Source organism: Pholcus phalangioides, unplaced genomic scaffold (assembly GCF_987345545.1).
Source record: "Pholcus phalangioides strain wild (caught in Gottingen) unplaced genomic scaffold, Ppha-v1.0 ptg000017l_1, whole genome shotgun sequence".
Classification (NCBI taxonomy): domain Eukaryota; kingdom Metazoa; phylum Arthropoda; class Arachnida; order Araneae; family Pholcidae; genus Pholcus; species Pholcus phalangioides.
In genome coordinates, this window is record NW_028301610.1 from 38,662,712 (window position 1) to 38,683,765 (window position 21,054).

Below are 21,054 nucleotides of genomic sequence, written 5' to 3' on the forward strand. Positions count from 1 at the left end.
TCCTAATCATATGATATACAGCTGAGCAGGTCCAGCGTTCACTTTGACCAGATTTTAAAAATTTTACAGAGACAAAATTTAAACTATGAGGAGAAACGTGTGGTTTTAGAATTTCCTAATGGCGTGAAAGCTTTTTCAAACATTATGGGGAGGAGTCTCTAGGACACCTATCACATTGTGTATATAATTTTTGAGAAAATAAAGGTTATTTTGCATAGACTATTTAGAATATTTGAGATAGCTTCCTCTCAGTTAAACATTTCTGTGCACTCTGTTACAATGATGTACACAGGGGCATAGCCAGAAATTTCGTTCGGGGGGACCAAAGTGATAGAACATTAGATTTAGCCATCTTTTCCCAGTTTTTGATAATTTTCTCACATTTCGGGGGGGGGGGGGGGACAAGACCCATAAGTCCTCCCCCCCCCCCCTCCCCCACTACGCCCTTGGATGTACACTCTGTTACGGGAAGCATTTTGTCAGTTTACAGGTAAAAAAAATTAAAGAACACTTCAAACTGAGATGTTAACATAAATTACCAACCCATGGTCTGTCGGAAATAAAAAATTTGGTTTTTAAGTAGTTAAATATGTGTAAAAATTAGTCTTTCTACATGCTATTTCAAAAAAAATTATGAAAAACCATCAAAACAACAGAAAAAAAAAGTCAAAAGTTTTTTAAAACTGCCTTTTTTCAGAACTTTGATATCAATAATTAAACTTACGTCTTTTTCTTCTAAGCAAAATAATATAAAATTTCATTCATTTTAGTAGCTATTTTTGTATGTTGAATAAAAAAAGTTGCAATTTTGTGAATTTTTATAATTTTCTTCCTTTAATGCCTAGACCATATCAAGCAAAATGTCCAACAAGGTGGTGAGAAAAAGATGCCCATAACAAAAATGGATGTCATATTTAACAAATACCACAACCCAATTAAAATGTCATTATAGAAACTAAAAACCATATATACATGATAAAATGCAATGCCCATAAAAAATATTTATAGTTGTCTTATCTAAGTATGGATAACTTCTCAATTTACCTCAACATGCTTATCACATTTATTTTTTAAATAAATTTTTTAAATGAACGTGTCAACTGTTTTAGAATTCACTACCCCGGGGGTAAGCTATTCAATTTATTAACAACCCTATTAGAGAAAAACTCCCTCCAACACTTCAGAAGAAGTCCACTTTCTGTCAGTTTCCTGAGATGCTACCTATATGGTAGCACAATAAATTTCTAATGGGGCTTTAGAACTCCAGGATATTATCTTGCTTAAAAATAATTATCATATTAGTTGATGCAAAGTAACCCGCTACTTTGGTATACTTTGCACCAATTTTAAAAAATTAATAAAAATTCAAAAAAAAATTAGTTTATTTTATGGTAACATAACTATATTAGTATTATCTTAGAATATATCAACATCATTTTCAAAAGTCATTTTACAAATTTACTACGCCTTGCATGAGTTTTATTCAATAACCTCTCAAAAACGGTGCACAAAAATATATCCCTGTATTACAGTACTTCTTTTGAGGTATGCATTTGAGAATTGTAGCAATAACATATGCAGGGTGTCTCAGCAACAGGTTAACAATTTTCCAGGAAGAGTGGGGTACACCTAGATAACTTGGAATCACATAGCATTGCTAGGTCGAAAATGGTTTCCTCACACGTTAGATGTCGTTGCACAGAAGCGGTGGTTCCGGGCATTTGGTGCATTGGCCTGCTATCATGCCGGACCTATCATGCTTTGATTACTTCTTTCGGAGTTCCCAGACTGGAGGCATATCAAAACATTGGTGTATGACACCCTTGTTGGCCGCACTGAGGAACTTGTTGCCTGCATTGCTGGGAAGTCCTAGACATGCCCGGAATCTTCCAAAATGTTCAAAATTCAATGCATTCAAGATGTGTGACCTGCATTACAGCACATGGATGACACATTGAACACCTTTGACCTCTGTTACTTTTCCGATGCCCATTTATTATTAAAACGTGTGTTCACTTACATTTTGTCCTTTCACTTCTGGTGTTTTCTATATATGCTACTGCATCAGGGAAGCATTTCCAACCATGCATTGCTACGTGATTCCGAGTCATCTAGGCATATTCTGCCCCTTCTAGAAGTTTGTAAACCTGATGCTGAGACACCCTGTATATATTAACCTACATATTAATATGCATGTAAAAAAACAATAATTTTATAGTTCAAATTTGTGACATTTCATAGAAATAAAATTGAATATTCATGTCTCATTTTACTCAAACAGAACTGCTGTTTCCTACTTGGATGGAAAAGGAGACTAGTGTAATTTAAATGGATTTCAAATTATTTTTGAAATTCATTAATTCAAACATGCTCAAGATTTTGTAAAAAAAATTGACGATTTGTCTATTGTTGAACTCACAACGTAGATAAAAATATATCAAACTCATGGCCCCACATCTTGGAGCAGAGCCCCTAGGCTGAGATCTTTAGTGGGCCCCTCCAGACCAGACTTTCACGGGCCCATTCATGATGAATTTATAGCGTGAAAGAACAAAAAAATAATGAGAATCGTCCCTGGCCCTGTCAGTCCCACCCTTGTGGGAGCCATAACCAAACTAATGAAATACCTTAACTCTTAACTCAGCTATTTAACACACTGTATATCAGAATTCGATAAATTGAAAAAAAATAGTGCCAGCCAAATTTTTCATGAGTCATGCAGGTTTTTTTTTTTTTGGGAAAAGCAATCCAAAATAATCCTTTTTCAACTTTTTGAGTTTTGGTGATCCCTTCACATATCAGTAGACATATTATTAGTAGATACTATAAATTTTGAAAATTTTGTTCAAACAATCAAAACTTTCGCATGAAAATTTAATAACCAAAGTTGAAAATTTAAATCGTCATGACGACCTGGCACCTTTGATTTTCCAAGCCTTGCTGTATGTATCATGTAATGTTTGCTCAAGAAAAATACAGGAAATTGAGCATTGAAATATGGGATATTGCCAATTATCTTGCCAATTATCAATCTGGTAATTATGCGTAATCATTAACCATTTTGGTAAATTTGATGAATTTTGGGAATTTATCACTTTTACTGGAGATTATATATAATCCCCAGCTCATATTGATAATGATATACTGCCAATGAGTTACTTAAATTTAATGGACATTTTGTTCAAACTTTAGTCTAGGACAGTCTCCTCATTTGTATGCTAGAAATAGAGGAGGAAAAATTGGTTCCCATTAATATTGGTTCCAAAAATATTGATAAATGTAAAGAAAGCTAATACTACGAAATTGATAATTATTTGTATTCTTTTATACTTATAACACTTATTTTAATTCAATTTAATTTCTATGGCAAAATATGCACCCTGAAGTCTAGACAAGACCCGGACTCTGTCCCATGAGGGATATAAGCCCTTTACCCTATTGGGTTGGGTCTCGAAAAATATGCACCCATCACATATGGGAAAAACTGATAAGTGGTTAAATTTATGTGATATTTCCCACATGGTTTCTCCCATATTCATTATACTTACCAACTTCATTCAGGAATTATGCATAATCAATGGTAAACGATATGTAGGAAAATTGATCAAACTTGCCAAAACAATTTGTGATTATGCATAGTAACTGTAAATTCTGAACAATAACGAATTTATCAAATTTACCGAAACATATAGTCTATATACATGGGCAGACCCATCATTTGGGGGGTCAGGGGGGCCATTGTCCCCTTTTGAAAATACACTAAAAATGATATATATATACATACATTGAGTACATGTCTTTGCCCCCCCCCCCCAGAAAAAGTTGAAATGACGGCCGTGTATATGGGCCTATGTATATTCATCTATTACTGATAATTAATATATGCACACCTTTATTTCAGCTTGACTAACTTCTTCAGCCTCCCAATCACTGCTAAGATCATCACTACTAGTGCTTTCATGATGGTGATTAACAGGAGTCACCGTTAACCAGTAGCCAGCATATCCTCCATATGGAGCATTTGCCATCATAACTTTCCTCCTTCAAATGAATACATGTGTGTTAGTTTTCACAAATTTTCAATATATAGCATTCACCATTTCTAATTCTTACACAAAATGGAGAAATAGAGAAAAAAAGAAGTTATTGAAAGCAAGATGAAAACACGATAAAATAAAGCTTTTCTAAATATAACTGTTTATATTGAAAATTTTAATTCACTCTGCTTCATTTTTTTTCTCTTTATATCAAACGATAAATAAAATGTTAATTTAAAAATGAAAGTTACAGCACAATTAAGGAAAATATACATAGATCAGTAGTTGTCAAACTGTGTTTCAAGAAAGAACAAAACCTTTTAAACCAAAACTACTGGGTATGTAATAGGCTTTTCTTCAAGCACAGGTTTGAAAGAAATAATGTATGGGAAGGCTCACCCAAATTCTGGAATCTTATGGGAATGCTACAACAAAAATTGATAAAACCACTGTTATTTAGCTTACTACCATGAGCATAAAGTGATACCTTGGCGAACAAATGCCTTGACTTTGACGAACTTTGTTCCCTTGACAAATTTTTCGGCTACCAAAGATTTTTTTGCGAGACATTTCTATCTTGGCTAATAAATATGGATTTGGCTTATGAGTATTTTATATGACACGTCGTGAGCTGAATTTTCGCACAATCATAATCAGAATTAATGTCTTTAGTTACATTACACGTCGTGAGCTGAATTTTCGCACAATCATAATCAGAATTAATGTCTTTAGTCACATTAATTTATATTGGCCTCAAAATTACATTCTGGATTCACCTCTATTTCTCTTCCAGATGTTTTTCAGTCATTTTATGCAAAATGAATGATTGGCCTAAATAAAGCAAAAAATGCATTAAAAAATCATCAAGGATGGATAGAAGTTTATACCTATGGTTAACATATAAGTTGAAATATAAGATTTTGATTATTCTGGTCTGTAGACTGGAGCCTTGAGCCACCCTCTCAAAAGAGGGGGGGGGGACATTTAAACAGATAGAGGACCCAAATTGTCTAAGCACCATCCTGTCTATAAGAGTCCTTAATGTTTAAAGGTTATCTAAGCCAGGCTTTTAATATTTTTGAGAGTTTGAGAACAAACTGAATGGCTGTCATGCATCTAAAACTTTAGTGAATAAAGCAGATTAGCCAACTGAAATTTCAATAAACCAATATTTTCCTATGCAACACCAATATAGTTTCAAAAATTTCCAAAAATAAATTTATTTATACTTTCATTGAATGTAATTGTGTCATCAAATGGAAGAACAATATGACAGGAAGAACTAAACAAAGAGTGCTATTCATATCTTTTCATTACGTGACTTGTTGGCGACATTGGTATTTTTAATTGAGATTTATGCATCTGTAAATAATATTTCAAAATAATAATATTGGAATAATCATAATAATTGTGTTCATTTCCAGAATTAAAAGTGTACAATTATCAAAATAGTATATATCATATATAAGATGGAAAAGAATGCAGTGATGGAATATTATATGGATCACTTCATATAATGCGGAAATGTGAAATGATAAACTACAGCTACATACAAAGTAATCTAAGAATATCGGATATTTCTAGCCCGAGAAGTAATAACATCTCTTTGCCAAGCCATGTAAAGAAAGTTCAACAACTAAACATCCACTTGAAATTCTCGTAAATTAATGAGGAAATAAATATCATTTAAAAGCCTCCACCACAGGGTGTACAGGAAAAAAGAAAAAGAAAAACAAAAAACCATTAGAAAATAAACATTGGAAGTCGCGGTAAGATTCCTATTGCGTGTTGAGAACTTTCCACCAGGAGCAGGTGTTCTTCGTTATGACCATATGGCCGGTATTTTCCTATACTAAAGTGCATATGCGTGACCATATGGTCCGTATTTCTAGGGCCAGCCCCGGTTTTTTTTTGGCTGTCCTGACTTTTTTACAAAAATGTCCCAGTTGTTCTCGTTATTTAGTCGGAGTTTTCTTGAATAATAATTCTTATTCATAAAATTATAATCTCTCATTTTGATCAAAAACGGTGATGCAGGTAATTTTCATGACTCAGAGCTTAGTGAGTTGACACCAGGTGACCATGCATCCACTATTTCCGGGACAGTGCCGGTTTTTTGTTTTGTTTTTTCATTGCCCCCAAATTTTTTTGCGAGAATGCCCCGGTTTTTCACGTATTACCAACGGAGCCAACTTGGCTTTTTGTTCTTCAAATCCATGATTGAAGTTATTTTGCCGACTCAGAAATTGCATTACGATAATTACGACTACAAACAAGAATGCTCATCTCACACACATTTGTCATGTTCTTTTTTAGTTCACTGCAATTGGAAGTGGCTCTTCATTTTCTGCGATTGGCGACTTTTCTGTGATTTTAGCATGAGTTGGTAACTTTGTTTACTTTTGGCATCATATTTTGAGCGATAATTGACAATGTCCTTCCCGTATGTCGAAGTTCAATTTTTCGTATTTTTCTCGAGGAAATATGGTTAGTTCAGTGTTGACAGAGGTTGAGCCTCTGGAGAGAGCAACGTCACGCTAGCAGTGGCCGCCCTGACCTCAGAGAATGGGAGAGAGCAGGGGCAGCTTAAGAGAGGGTGCAAGGGGTGCGGTGCAGCTGGGCGGCAGCCTAAGCCTTTGTTTAGATACACAAATTTTTAGAAAGTGGAATAATGATAATTAAAAGACACCACGCGCTGTCACTCTATTGAGCCATACTTTGACAACAGAAATGTTGAGAAAACTGGAGGACTTGAGGCCATAATTCCAGAAACAAGAATGGAATGGACTCAATGACATGGGACGAGAAAGTCTGCATTTTGGTTCGGCCATGGCCCCCAAATCCTGCTGCAGGGCCTCCTAGGCTGTGATCTTTGTTACACCCCCAGGGTCAGATTTTTTTCAAAGAGCTCTTCATAGTAAAATGATGGACAAACTCAGATGATGGACATCAGAAAATATGGACAAACTTTAAGAGGTGATAGTACACACCAATATAAACAAGTGTCAAAAAATGCATGGTCTAACACAGCGGTTCTCAACCAGTGCACTTCCCAGGGGATCCGCGGCAACTCGAGGGTAATAAAATAAATCAGTAAATTTGATAAACAAACATAAAAGAGGCCTAAAGGGTACCGCCACATAAATAATATACCAAACAGGGCTCCGCCATAGAAATTATACATGCTTTTTTCATTACTAAAGTGCTCCATTATCCCGTAACTGTGAGAACGGTTGCACGCTGGAATAACTTCACAGGGCTGGCGTCTGTGCCTTTTATTCACACTGTGGCGCAGATTTTGCATACGGTTTCTTCTTCTTCCCCAGGTTACATTTTCATGCATGCATGTTTTTTTCTCCCGATAAATTTCAACAGGAATGCCGTTTTAAAGTTTGCGGATAGCCCGTTTCGAAACGCACTAGCGCGTTTGCGTTTCATGTTAGACTATGCATTCTCTGATGATAATTGCTTGCATTGGTGTGTACCATCGAGGAGAAATATAAGTTGTAAGGAGAAATATATAATGAACTCTATTTCTCTTCTAAGATGTGTACTATTACCTCTTAAAGTTTTCCATCTTTTCTGAATCACCCTGTAGTGTGAAAAAAAAAATGATGAGAATCTCGTCCCGTGTTACAGCCCTATCAGCCAAACACAGCAATTTTTCAAGAGCGGTCAAATACAGGCAAAGAAAAAATTTAGGTTCTCACTTGTCCGGGGTCTGAAGCACCAGAAACCCCTCTCACTCCCCTAATTTCTCTCTTGAGAAACTTGGAGTAAGATTTTGGCAGGGCCGTAATGTACCCTCTCGGGGCAGACATTTTCTTGTGGCCCCTTGAAAAGATTATGTAAAATAAGTGTACATTTTCTTGTGAGACCCCCCCTATTCGTTTCGGGGCCCGGTTGCCCCAGCGTAGTTATAGACCTGTATTTTGACGTAAATAAGGTTCAAGTGTAATAAAAATAAAAATTTAGAATAAGTAAAAAATTCAATCCCAAAAGGAAGAAAAACGTGATGGTTCACCAACAATAGCTGAATGGGGAAAAATTATCTGACATAATTGAGAGAACTAAAATAATTCCGTTAAACATCCGTTTGCGGCTTCGGACAGGTAAAAAAAATCAGGTTTATCCCAGAGTCCCCCTTTGGTATCTACGAAGCCGTGTTCAATTAAATGCAGTAAAAACAGTTTCCATGTGAGTCACGAATAGAGACCACCTCGTTAAGCTTTACATTTCTCTCGTTTTCGTCATTTTGTTTTGATACATATTCTGTTTAAAACAGGAGTAGGTCGTAGAATATTTTGTCACTCAGATTCGTAAAACTTTATCAATTAATAAGTTTAATCCGATTTCTGCTGTTACAAAATGCCGTTGATGAGGACTGGAAACGCCTAACTTTTTATCTTTTGCTCCCAACACAAGATGGAGTTGAAGTAAACTTTCGCTTTTGTTTTCTTGTGTATTTCTTACTATTATTATGTCTCTCTCCCTCTCTAAGGAGAAAAATGTGTGAGAGTGTATGTCACAACTCTCCAGTGGGAGGTTGTCTGATGTCCCCTGCGTGTTACTGCGCGCATTATTGAGTCACCCTTCTTAAAGAATTAAAATTTGTTGAGTTTAAAAACACAGGTGTGTGTTTGAGTTCATCGGTTTTGGTCCGTCATCGCAGGAGCACCAGTGAACCTATAGATTGATATTTGATTAGTGAATCGAGCATCAGTGAACCTATAGATTGATAGTTGATTAGTGAATCAGCTCAACTTTGGATACTTTGGATTCAACCTTTCTACACAAGACATTACAAGAAACTGTAAGTAGAATTTCACCAAATTCATATTTCGATTCGTACGATGGCGAATTTAACTGTGTTGAGTCGACGTAAGGGCAACGTCAAGGCCCAAATCACCAGACTTAATAAATCCTTGTCAGATAATGAAAGTGCTAGTGAGGCAGTAATTAAATGCAGAAAAGAAACATTAAACGCGACAAAAAACAATTTTGAAGATTTGAAATTGAAATATTATGAAGTGTTAAAAGACGAAGAGTTCGAAGTTCTAAATGTAGAGCTCTGTGAAATTGAAGAAAAATTAGAGGACGCTGAAATCCGTTTGAATTTGTTGAGTTTTTCGTTCCCAGTAAAATCGAAACTAATGCCTCTAAACAAAACGTAAAACTGCCAGAAATTCCCCTGCCACAATTTAGTGGTAAATATGGAGAGTGGACTCTGTTCAAAAATCAGTTTAATTCTCTGATCACCGAAAATAATAACCTTTCCGATGTACAAAAACTGTATTATTTACAAGTTGCCTTAAAAGGTGAAGCTAGTCAAGTCTAAAGCATTGAAGACACCTTCGTTTCTTTATTCTCTGCACTAGAGAAACGGTTTGAAAACAAACGTTTAATTGTTAATACACATATCAATGCATTAATTTCAATCCCTAAAATCACCCAAGAGTCGGCTAAAGATTTGAGAGCCTTGCTAGACAACGTTCTAAAGCACCTGAGAGCATTAAACATTGCAAATCTTAAAACAGATGCTCTGAGTGAAATAATATTATCCAATTTAATTCTCAGAAAATTGGACAGAGAAACAAGAAAACAATTCGAAATGACCCTAGAATCTACAGAAATTCCTAGTTGGGACACTTTGATTTCATTTTTGGAAAGCAGATGTCAATTTTTGGAAGATATCACGCGAACCATTCCAGTCCGTGAGCCTCACAATTCACCTATAAATAAATCGAGGACCTTTGCTGTAAAATCCTCTAACTAAGGGAAATCATGTCCTGTATGCATAATAGAACATTCCATCTATAATTGTTCTGAGTTTCATAGGCTAAGCATTCCGAGTTTCATAGGCTAAGCATTCCGAGTTTCATAGGCTAAGCATTCCGAGTTTCATAGGCTAAGCATTAATGAGAGGCAAAATATAGTGAAAAAGAAACACCTTTGTTTCAATTGCCTCAACAACTCCCATACAGTAATTGAATGCATGTCCAAGGGCTGCAATATATGTGGTTACAAACATCACACCCTCCTTCACAGAGTTAAAAGAAATGACTCGTTAGAAGACAAAACAAAAAAAGAAGGAAAGTCGTCTCCGCAAGCATCAAACGTACTCCCGCTTGCCGATAAACAATCCGATGAGATGGGGGAAGTCAGTCACACATCGACCCTCATAAACAGCACTCCTCGACAAGTGAGGAATAACTGCGTTGTACTAACTACAGCAGTGGTATACGTGAGGGATTCACGAGGTTGTTTACAACCATGTAGAGCGCTGTTGGATACATCGCAGTCAAGCTTTGTCACTAGCGAATGCGCAAGGAGACTTGGGCTGAAAAGAAATAAAACTTTCGTCTCTGTCTGGGTTGAGCGGCTTACCAGTAAACATAAACCAGAAACTGCATGTGGTAATTTTATCTTCAGATGACAAGTTTAGGCGCTCATTGGAGTTGCTAATAGTTCCGAAAGTGATGGGTTTCAGTCCTTCCAGATATATCAACAAATCTGAAGTTTCCCCTCCAGAGAATATACGGCTAGCAGATCCCGACTTTAATGTTCCGAATAGAATGGACATATTATTGGGTGCTGAAATATTCTTTGAGATTTTATGCGAACATCGGATTACCACATCTAAATTATCGTTGCAAGAAACTGTTTTTGGTTGGATAGTTTACGGTGCTGTTCAAAACCAAACCGAAAGTAATGTGCGATATTGTCACTTATCGAATGAATTAGAACATTTAGATAACACCTTGAGAAAATTCTGGGACTTGGAATCCGTAAACGAAAACAAGCTTATTGAAAGTACTCAGGCATTTCTTTGTGAAAAGCATTTTTGTGAAACTCATTCCAGAAATGAGGCAGGTAGATATGTAGTGCAACTACCTCTTAAATCAGATCAAACACAATTGGGAGATTCTTGGGCCATGGCTAGTAGAAGATTGAACACAACGTGCAAACGACTAGACAAGGATGGAGATGTGAAAAGCTTTACGTGTCCTTCATGAAGGAGTATGAGGATTTGGGACACATGGAAGAACTCACCTCTGTTGCAGTTGATCACAACACCTACTATATGCCACATCATGGCGTTCACCGACCTGATAGTGCGAGTACAAAACTTCGCGTTGTCTTTGATGCATCTGCCGTCTCTTCTTCAGGGGTGTCTCTTAACCATTTGCTCACGAATGGTGGAACCATTCAACAGGATTTATTCTCAATTATGATGAGATTTCGTCAACATAGATATGCTTTCACCGCCGACATTGTAAAAATGTATCGGATAATTCTGGTTGAATCCAACCATTGTGATTTGCAGAGAATCGTGTGGAAAGAAAATCTGAACGATCCTGTTAAGGTGTTTAGATTACTGACTATCACCTACGGTACTGCTTGTACTCCGTATTTAGCTACACGTGTGCTGAAACAACTTGCGCTAGACGAACAATCTCGGTTTCCTTATGCGTCCAAGATTGCACTCTCGGACTTTTATGTAGATGACATCTTGTCTGGTGCACATGAGCTACATGAAGCTCTAGAGCTTCAGCGTCAATCGATACAGATGCTCCAAACTTGTGGAATGACACTTCACAAGTGGTGTTTCAATTCGACACTGCTAAACGCAGTCAACCATGGCGAGAATGGATACAGTTTTGATGCCAAGGACAATGTCACTGTGAAAACGTTGGGCTTGGCTTGGAATCCCCAAAACGATTATTTCACGTTCAAGGTAAGCTCAAACCTATCTTCCGATTACACCAAACGCACCGTTCTCTCGGATAAAGCGAGACTGTTTGACCCTTTCGGTTTGCTAGGGCCTATCATAGTTAAGGCCAAAATATTCATGCAGCGTTTGTGGCTGTTGAAATTGGACTGGAATAATACGCTTCCAAAAAAGGAAGCAACCGAATGATGCAAGTTTATTACTACCCTGCATGTTGTTAATGATGTATGCATTGACCGTTATTGCTTATCTGGTGAAGGTCGATCAATTGAAATACATGGATTCGCCGATGCTTCTTCTGAGGCTTATGGCGCAGCAGTTTACGTGCGGTGTCTTTCTAAAAATGTGTACAATGTTAAGCTGTTGTGTAGTAAGTCAAGAGTGGCTCCACTCAAGGTGACTACTATACCTCGTTTAGAATTGTGTGCAGCAGTGTTGCTGTCCAATTTGATCAGTAAGGTCGTAGAATCTCTAAGATTAGACATTAAGAAAATTATTTTGTGGTCAGATTCAACAATTGTCCTGGCATGGATAAACACCTCACCTCATTTGTTGAAAACTTTTGTAGCCAATAGAGTGGCAGTTATTCAGGAAATAACTAGTGGGTATAAGTGGTGCCACATTAGATCCGAAGACAATCCAGCAGATCTGGTGTCACGTGGATTGTCTCCTGACAAATTAATTCACAATGAATTGTGGTGGAGCGGTCCTGATTATTTGAAATCAGAACTTAGTTTTGATTTTGATTCACCTACGTTCACAGCTGAGGATGAGACATTTGCTAGTGAATTCAAGAAATCCGTTGAACATTCATTGGTAGCAAGTGTTGATGATGTTATAACACCCATAATAACGAAGGCCAGCTACCAACACAACTACCATTAAAATAGTTGCTTACATGCTTAGATTTTGTTCTAATGCGAGATCTAAGACAAACAAAAAATCAGGTCCACTCACTGCCCAAGAACTTGACGTGGCAAGAATAAAAATAAATCAGATAGTTCAAAGAGAATTCGGTGAGGAATTGAGGAACTTGAAGCAAGGGGCTCAAGTCTCCACTAAAAGCAAATTGAAAAATCTTAATCCCTTCATCGATCAGAAAGGATTGCTTTGATTTGCGTTGGTGGTCGCATAAATGAAGCAGACATTTCGTACAATCAAAAACACCAGATAATTCTACCAGCCAAACACCGACTAACGAGACTGATTTTCGAATACTATCACCGTAAACGCATGTAGGTTCTCAAATCTTACTGCATATCATTCGCTAAACTTTTTGGGTTGTTGGTGCAAGAAACCTTGCAAGAAAAATAGTTCATGAGTGTGTAACATGCTTCCGTGCACAACCGACCACTCTTGAGCAAATAATAGGCAACTTGCCTAAGGAAAGAGTAAACAGAACCTTTCCATTCAACGTTTGTGGAGTAGATTTTTGAGGCCCATTCTACGTAATATTCAAGGGTCAGAGAAGGAGCCAATTGCATAAAATATATATTGCTTTATTCGTGTGTTTCGTGACTAAAGCAATCCACCTAGAATTCTTGTCAGATTTGACAGCAGACGCATTTATTGCATGTCTAAAGAGGTTTTTTGCTAGACGTGGGAAATGCTCATCAATATTTAGCGACAATGGCACTAATTTCGTCGGTGCCAACATACAGTTGAAACGTCTTCATCAGATGGTTGTGAAACCTGATAAATCTGTGGCTAATTTTTTCGCCTTCGAGGAAATCACATGGAATTTCCTACCTCCAAGAGCTCCAAATTTTGGAGGCTTGTGCGAAACTGGTGTCAAGTCCTTCAAGCACCATTTCAAAAGAACTGTGGGGTCTTCCAAACTCACGTTGGAAGAGTTCCAGACTGTTATGACCCAAATTGAAGGAATTTTGAACTCCAGACCACTTACACCTCTATCGCCCGACATCAATGACTTTGAGGTCCTAACACCAGCTCACTTTTTGATTGGACGATCGCTTAACACCGTTGTTGAGCCTGACCTGTGCCACCTTGATGATAACCGACTATCTCGATGGCAGCTCACAACACGATTCGTTCAGACCATCTGGAAGCGTTGGCAGATAGACTACCTAAGTTCGCTCCAGTAACGAAATAAGTGGCACTTCTCAAAATCTAATGTGCAACCAGGTGCCATGGTGATTGTCAAGGAAGATAACGTGCCGCCGTGTAACTGGTTACTTGGAAGAATTGAAGAAATCATTCCAGGTCCAGATCACAAGGTTCGCGTTGTGACTGTTCGAACTAAAAATGGATTAATCAAACGATCCATAGCAAAAATTTGTTTGCTCCCGCTTCAAGAGAAATGAAGTGACTTGGTCTTCATGTAATTTTTTATCTAGTGTTTGTTTTTATCATATTTAATCGGATATATCTTAGTATTTTCATTTGTGCATTTTAGCTGCGTAATTTCATTGTATATGATAATGATGTTTTTTTTTTAAGCTTTTCAGAATGGATATTAATTTGAATTGACTGTACATATGTTTGTTGCATTTTGAATTAATTGCAACGCGTGTTTGATTACAGCAGTGATGTATTTTGATTTGTTTCAGTTCATTTTGATGCCTAAGATAGGATATGCCTACACAAGTAAGATGCATTTATCTTGCAAATGTATTATTACCATTATAATTATATGCTCATGATTCTTCATAATTACTTTTACAATATGTATTGTGTTCAAGTTTTGATTTCAAGCATTTTTGATTTCTTTTGTATTGTGTTGAATTGATATTGGTTGTAATTAGCATTACAACGCCGGGCGGGATGGAAACGCCTAACTTCTTATCTTTTGCTCCCAACACAAGATGGAGTTGATGTCAACTTTCGCTTTTCTTTTCTTGTGTATTTCTTATTATTATTATGTCTCTCTCCCTCTCTAAGGAGAAAAATGTGTGAGTGTATGTCACAACTCTCCAGTGGGAGGTTGTCTGATGTCCCCTACGTGTTACTGCGCGCATTATTGAACCACCCTTCTTAAAGAATTAAAATTTGTTGAGTTTAAAAACACAGGTGTGTGTTTGAGTTCATGGTATTGACCAAGGACATTTGGCGAAGTTGGTGATGACAAATAGCATAAGTAGCCAAAACTTTGCATCACAGGAAATTTACTGTGAAAATAGACGAATCTCCTTTCCATCCTCGGTCGCTTTGTTTGGTCGGAGAAGAGGGCGTTGAAATACATACGTTGCTTTCTACCAGTAATGCAGTCATTGTCGAGAAAGATTCTACAATGTGCAGTAGAAGAATAGGAGAAATAAATACGGGAGGGGGGAGTAAGAAATTTGTCTCGAAGAAGCTCTCCGAAATTCTAGGGTCCATAGATTTTCATCCCTCTGGTAGGTAAAGAGTTTATAATTCAAAAACACATAATATAATAGTAAATAATTCCAAGCAGAATCGCCTTTTGGCCAATAATAAGCATATGAAATATATCAATATCTCCTGGAATCGATATAATCTGTAAAAGAATTAAAAATCAGCTTTGAATTGACTAAATGATTGATTTCTCCTAACTACAAGTCGATACTTAGGCTGTATGCACGCTTGGACATTCATTTCTAATCTTAAATATGTTTATCTTATTTTGATGCTGCCTGGAATCCCAAAAATACCATTGTTTTATCGATTCCGTAGACGTCAATGAAAAGCCTTCATCAATCTTGAGGTTTCAAAAGTCAATATTTACTCTTTTTTTAATAATTTCAATTATAAACCTCCTATAACCTTGGTTTTGGTCTCAAAATGCTCTGTGCAACATGAGCAAGCTAACAAATTTTAGTTTATGTCGATATTCTAATTAAATTATGTACCTTTCAATAAATCACCAAATCTCATTATCAAGGCATACCGTATTCTGTGTTACACATAAAATCCTAGAAAGTATAGGTAACCCTATGTTTTTAAAAATATTTCTTCCACTCAGAAAATACTAGCTGGTACCAAGTAATCGAGATATCGCCTCAAAATATTTTTCGCGTGAATTTCCCGTAATTTGCACTTTTATTATTATAGAGCCATTCCTTATCCTTATCTTATGGCCGAAGCGTTCGAAAACCTAGTAAAATCAAGTTTTTTTTTTTTTTTAAATAAATTAATAACATCACAAAATTTTTCAAATAGGGCACATCGGAACCCAATACACCTTGATTAATCAAAAATCTGACCTTTCGATTGCCCCAACTCGAAGAATACTTCAATTCCAGGTCACCGGCCTTACTAGCCTACGTCCATGCTCTAGCATGCAGTGCGACGAATGTAGCTCACGATTCGTCGTCCGATTTCTTCGACGCTAGTACCGCGGGGTAGCGTAGGACTTCATGATTCGACTTTTGCTGCCAAAAAAACTGGTACAGGCATGCGTATGCAAATAAAGAGATATGGAACCAATCAGAGTACGGCGCTGCTGTCGGCAACGCCTATATAACACAACAAGTGTCTGGCATAGTAGTTAGATCGGTTACTGCTGCTACAATGGCAGGTTATCGAGATTTAAGTGATTTTGAACGTGGTGTTATGTTGGTTTTCATGTTTTTGCTCGATCAAATTCCATATTGAGTGGATATGCAAATGTAAGTACCGCGTCGGATGACGTAGTGAGATTGTATAAAAAAGATTATGTGAACTCCGATCAGATGGGTGGTGATGAAGACGGAGACCGATACGGGTATGTCGATTGATAAGGTTTTTGAGCTTAAGGATTTGAAATAAATAGATGTGTTAGTATGAAAAAATTCGTGTCTTTATTTGAATTGAATTTTTTTTTTTTAACAAGGTTATGGGCCAGAGCACCCAAATCCTAAAAGCTCTAGTTTAATCGTAAATGTTATAGCTAGCGAAGTTTTCCTAGATATTGATGAATTATGGCTGAAAGTTGCTCAGATCGATTTGTTTTTCCCAAGTTGAACGAGTTCAATTATTCAACATGGAAAATGGACATGAAAGTTATCCTGATGGATCGCAATTGTTGGGACTTTGTGATGGGCACAGCTCAAGAATATCCTGACGATGCTCCGGAACGAGACAAAAGAGACTTTGCTTGGCGTAAGCAACGGTGTTACACCACAATTTATCAAAGTGTGGAGCGAAAATTTCTTCCTCTGATAAGCAACACTAATGATGGAAAAGAAGCTTGGCAAGTTTTGAAGGAAAATTTCGAACCGACATCCAGAGCCAGACTAGCATGTTTAATCGACGAATTTTTCGAGCTGAAATTTGATTCAGAGAATGAGACGATTGGCATATTTTGCAAACGAGTTGCCGAGAAACGACTTGAAGTCAACGATGCGGGATTCAAAATCCCAGAAATTTTGTGCTGTTTCCAGTTGATCCGACGTCTACCACAAGAGTACGATAATTTAGTACAAATCCTATATCGTTTAGCGGACGACGAATTCTCTTTCTTGAACGTCGAGAAACAACTAATTAGTGAAGCTGGTAGAATCCAACTAAAAGAGAAAGACTCTAACGCAACAGCAATCGACTGTGCATATGCAATGAAATCAACAAAACGTAATCGGGCTAAATCGAGTCGTCGTTCTCAAATCGACAGCAGTGGATGCGTGTTGGACAAACCAAACGAACAATCTAGGCCTTCAACCACCTACGATCATCTTATGGGGCCGTCGAAATTTTGCACGTACTGTAAAGGGACTAATCACAAGGTGGATCGATGCTTCAAAAAGAAAAAAAGTGACAGTGATCATCGAAAGAATACTCAGACTATGTTTTGTGATAGTGCAATCACCGATCAAGAACAATCCTTCTCATCGACAAGATGGAAGAATTCCTGATTGACACAGCAGCGACTTCACACTTTTGTAATCAACGATCATGGTTCAAGAACTTTAGAGAACTGCCATCATCGGAAGCGCTTGTAGCTGACAAGGACTATACGTCCAAGATCCTTGGGGTAGGTGATATTGATTTTGTTATTAAAGATGTAAAAGGTGACGTTAACGTAACTCTCACGGATGTATTGTATGTACCAAATATGAGGAGAAACTTACTAAGCGGAGCTAAAATAGACTTGGGCGGAAACAAAATTATTTGGAAAAATAACAAAATGCTTGTATATAACAAATGGTCGAAATATTTTTTTACTGTTTTTCGTAAAGGTTTGTTATACGTGTTATATGGTTATCCAAAAATTAATGAGGGGAATGATATTGAAGCACATGGCTTAGATTCTGACTGTGTGCATAAGAGGTTTTGTCACATAAATGTTCCTGTAATTAAAAATATGAGTTTAAATAATAGCGTAAAAGGTCTAGAAAATGTGAAATTCAAAAACGCTAATTGCATAACTTGTAATATCGCTAAGTCTAAGCGAGTATGTCTGACTAAAAACTATGAATATGCCAGAAATACAGAATGTGTTCTCGAAAAAATCCACATGAATTTATGGGGGCCTGCTCCCGTGAAATCGTTAAATGGAGGTAAATATTTTTTGTCAATCATTGACGACTATTCAAGAAAAGTTGATGTATTTATCATAAAAAACAAAGATGAGGTGTTTGAATATTTCAAACAATATTTGTGTAAAGCTGAAAGAGAAACTGGTAAAAGGTTGAAGTCTGTCAAAACCGATAATGGGTTAGAATTCATTCACAAGACGTTTGAAAAATTTTCTAAGAGACTTGGGAATAGGAATTGAAAGGAGCACAATTTTTACTCCAAAACAAAATGGTGTAGCGGAGAGGTTCAATGGCACATCGATGGACGCTGTACGAGCTATGCTACATGACAGTAAACTAAAACCATCATTTTGGGCCGAAGCTTTACTAACCTATGTTCACGTCAAGAACAGGTGTATACACAAACTCACGCCTATACAAATTTGGACTGGTCATAAACCATCTGTCCGGCATTTTCGAAGTTTTGGATCTTTGGCTTTCGTGCATGTTCCAAAAGCTTACAGAAATAAATTTCAAGCTAAAGCGAAAGTTGGAATTTTCTTGGGATACGCTAACCAAAGAAAAGGATACCGAATTTGGATTCCTAAAGAGCGTAAAGTTGTTGAAAGTATTCATGTAAAAATTGATGAATCAAAAATTGGTGTTATTTCACTGTTCGGTCATGAAAATAAGTTTGAATATGGTTCTTATGAACTAGACAAAAATGTTAGACAATTTGAAGATTCGGAGAAAAAATCTATTGACGTATCTAATTGGATAAGGGAAGAAAACCTCAGAACTACAAGTTCACGTGTAGATGTGTATTATTTCCCTACATCCAAACGATCGGAAAGACTTAGAAATTTGAATGATGTCAAAAAATATTGCGAGAAAAATAATTTGAAGTTTGATCCAGATCAATTCAATTTTAAACCAGTTGTGAAAACTGCAAGTGAAAAAGTGGAATCTGATGAAAGTGCGGATTTTGTGGATATTTTTCAATGTGAAGCTTACAACGTTGAAATTCCGAAAACATTCGAGGAAACGCAAAATTCACAGTTCAAGGAAAAATGGGATCAAGCTATGGATGATGAAATTGAGATCATGAACGATCGGCAAGTTTGGGATCTTGTTGAACCACCTCCAAATGCGAAAATATTAGGCTGCCGGTGGATATACAATATCAAACGAGATGACAAAAATAACATCAAGAGATTCAAAGCAAGATTGGTAGCTCAGGGTTTCAATCAGAAACGAGGTATTGACTTTACCGATGTTTTTTCCCCAGTCGTAAATTTCGATATAATCAAATATTTGTTTGTTATATTAGTTAGCTTATTGAATTGGTGTCATTTTCAAATTGATGTTAAATCGGCTTACTTGTATGGTAATCTTGATGAAACTGTATATATGAGACAACCCGTTGGTTATATTTCTGAAAAATATAAAAATTATGTGTACCTATTAAAAAAGGCTATATATGGTTTACACCAGAGCGGACGTCAATGGAACTTTGAATTAGACAAAATATTACTAAATCTGGGATATTATAAATGTAAATGGTGTAATTGTGTTTATAAATTGAACAAAGTAATTTTGATTGTATATGTTGATGATATTGTAATATTTGGTAAAACTGAAAAAGATGCAAAAATCGAGATCAATAGAATTAAAGACGTATTAGATATAACTGAATTAGGGCCAGTAAAATATTTACTTGGCGTAAATTTTGAAAAAATTGGTGATTCAATGTATTTACATCAGGAAACTTATATTGATAAATTGATTTCTAGATTTAAAAATTTACCGAAAAGAAATGTACAATTACCTTTAAAAGTTGGATGTAAATTACCGGATAGAGCGAATGAAATTTGTGAAAATGACTTGATGCGTGAAATACCCTATAGATCATTAATAGGATGTTTGTCATTTATAGCAAGTCGTTCGAGACCCGACATTTCATACGTAGTTAATACTATGGCACAATTTTGTAATGGGTACACGTATCACCATTGGACTGTTTTAGTTGATGTATTGAATTATATTTTTGAGACTAAGCATTATAAGATAAATTTGTCTAATGTAAAGAATTTTTTCTTGAAAGCATATTCTTATGCAAATTGGGGATGTAATCTTAGTGAAAGACATTCAACTAGTGGATATTTGATTATGCTCGGAGAAATCCCGGTATCATGGAAATCGCAGAAGCAAAAATGCATTGCATTGAGTTCCATGGAATCGGAATTTGTAGCGTTAACTGAATGTTCGAAGGAATTAATATGGTATTCGAGGATACTTAAAGAATTGAATGTTCTTGAAAATGAAATTGCTATATTGTATTGTGATAACCAAGCGGCTATTCATTTTGCTAAAAATAATGTTGAAAATAATAAGACCAAGCATATAGACATTAAGTACAAGTTTGTACGTAAATTGTTGAATGATAACTTATTTCAATTGAAGTATGTAAGTACGAAAGATAATCTTGCAGATTTTTTAACCAAGCCTCTTGTCAAGGAGAAATTTAAAAAAATTGTTGATGGACTTTTCAATTATTCTTTGATTCGATCAATGGGGCCGATTGTTGGTTTTCATGTTTTTGCTCGATCAAATTCCATATTGAGTGGATATGCAAATGTAAGTACCGCGTCGGATGACGTAGTGAGATTGTATAAAAAAGATTATGTGAACTCCGATCAGATGGGTGGTGATGAAGACGGAGACCGATACGGGTATGTCGATTGATAAGGTTTTTGAGCTTAAGGATTTGAAATAAATAGATGTGTTAGTATGAAAAAATTCGTGTCTTTATTTGAATTGAATTTTTTTTTTTTTAACATGTTATAGTCGGCGCACGAGAGATGGGACATGG

General features: G+C 36.4%; 4 protein-coding genes across 4 annotated transcripts in view; 3 read left to right on the top strand and 1 right to left on the bottom strand.

The window, feature by feature from the left end:
• Positions 1–5,785, bottom strand: part of IP3K2 (Inositol 1,4,5-triphosphate kinase 2) — a 43,946-nt gene extending 38,161 nt beyond the window's left edge. Inside the window, exons 1-2 of the mRNA XM_089246391.1 lie at positions 5,591–5,785; positions 3,891–4,041 (exon numbers count right to left, since the gene is read on the bottom strand). Of these exons, the coding sequence (XP_089102517.1) occupies positions 3,891–4,031 (141 nt within the window). The 5' untranslated portion in view covers positions 4,032–4,041; positions 5,591–5,785. The remainder of the gene's footprint in view (positions 1–3,890; positions 4,042–5,590) is intronic.
• Positions 5,786–10,516: 4,731 nt separating this feature from the next.
• LOC149073026 (uncharacterized) lies at positions 10,517–11,053 on the top strand. Its single transcript, XM_089247261.1, has one exon. It carries the CDS (start codon positions 10,517–10,519, stop codon positions 11,051–11,053), a length of 537 nt encoding a protein of 178 aa, XP_089103387.1.
• Positions 11,050–12,654, top strand: LOC149073027 (uncharacterized). The gene is made up of 2 exons (XM_089247262.1): positions 11,050–11,851; positions 12,029–12,654. The coding sequence occupies exons 1-2, from the start codon at positions 11,050–11,052 to the stop codon at positions 12,652–12,654; spliced, it is 1,428 nt and encodes a 475-aa protein (XP_089103388.1).
• Positions 12,655–13,448: 794 nt separating this feature from the next.
• LOC149073028 (uncharacterized) lies at positions 13,449–13,874 on the top strand. The gene has a single exon (XM_089247263.1). The coding sequence runs from the start codon at positions 13,449–13,451 to the stop codon at positions 13,872–13,874; it is 426 nt and encodes a 141-aa protein (XP_089103389.1).
• The last annotated feature ends 7,180 nt before the right edge of the window (positions 13,875–21,054 follow it).

Excerpts from the sequence above, each read along its gene's own strand:
- LOC149073026 (XM_089247261.1), top strand. The coding sequence starts at position 10,517 with ATGGGTTTCAGTCCTTCCAGATATATCAACAAATCTGAAGTTTCCCCT.
- LOC149073027 (XM_089247262.1), top strand. The coding sequence starts at position 11,050 with ATGAAGGAGTATGAGGATTTGGGACACATGGAAGAACTCACCTCTGTT. Across the intron at positions 11,852-12,028 it reads GAGACTGTTTGACCCTTTCG|GTCGATCAATTGAAATACAT; the intron begins GTTTGCTAGGGC and ends TATCTGGTGAAG.
- LOC149073028 (XM_089247263.1), top strand. The coding sequence starts at position 13,449 with ATGGTTGTGAAACCTGATAAATCTGTGGCTAATTTTTTCGCCTTCGAG.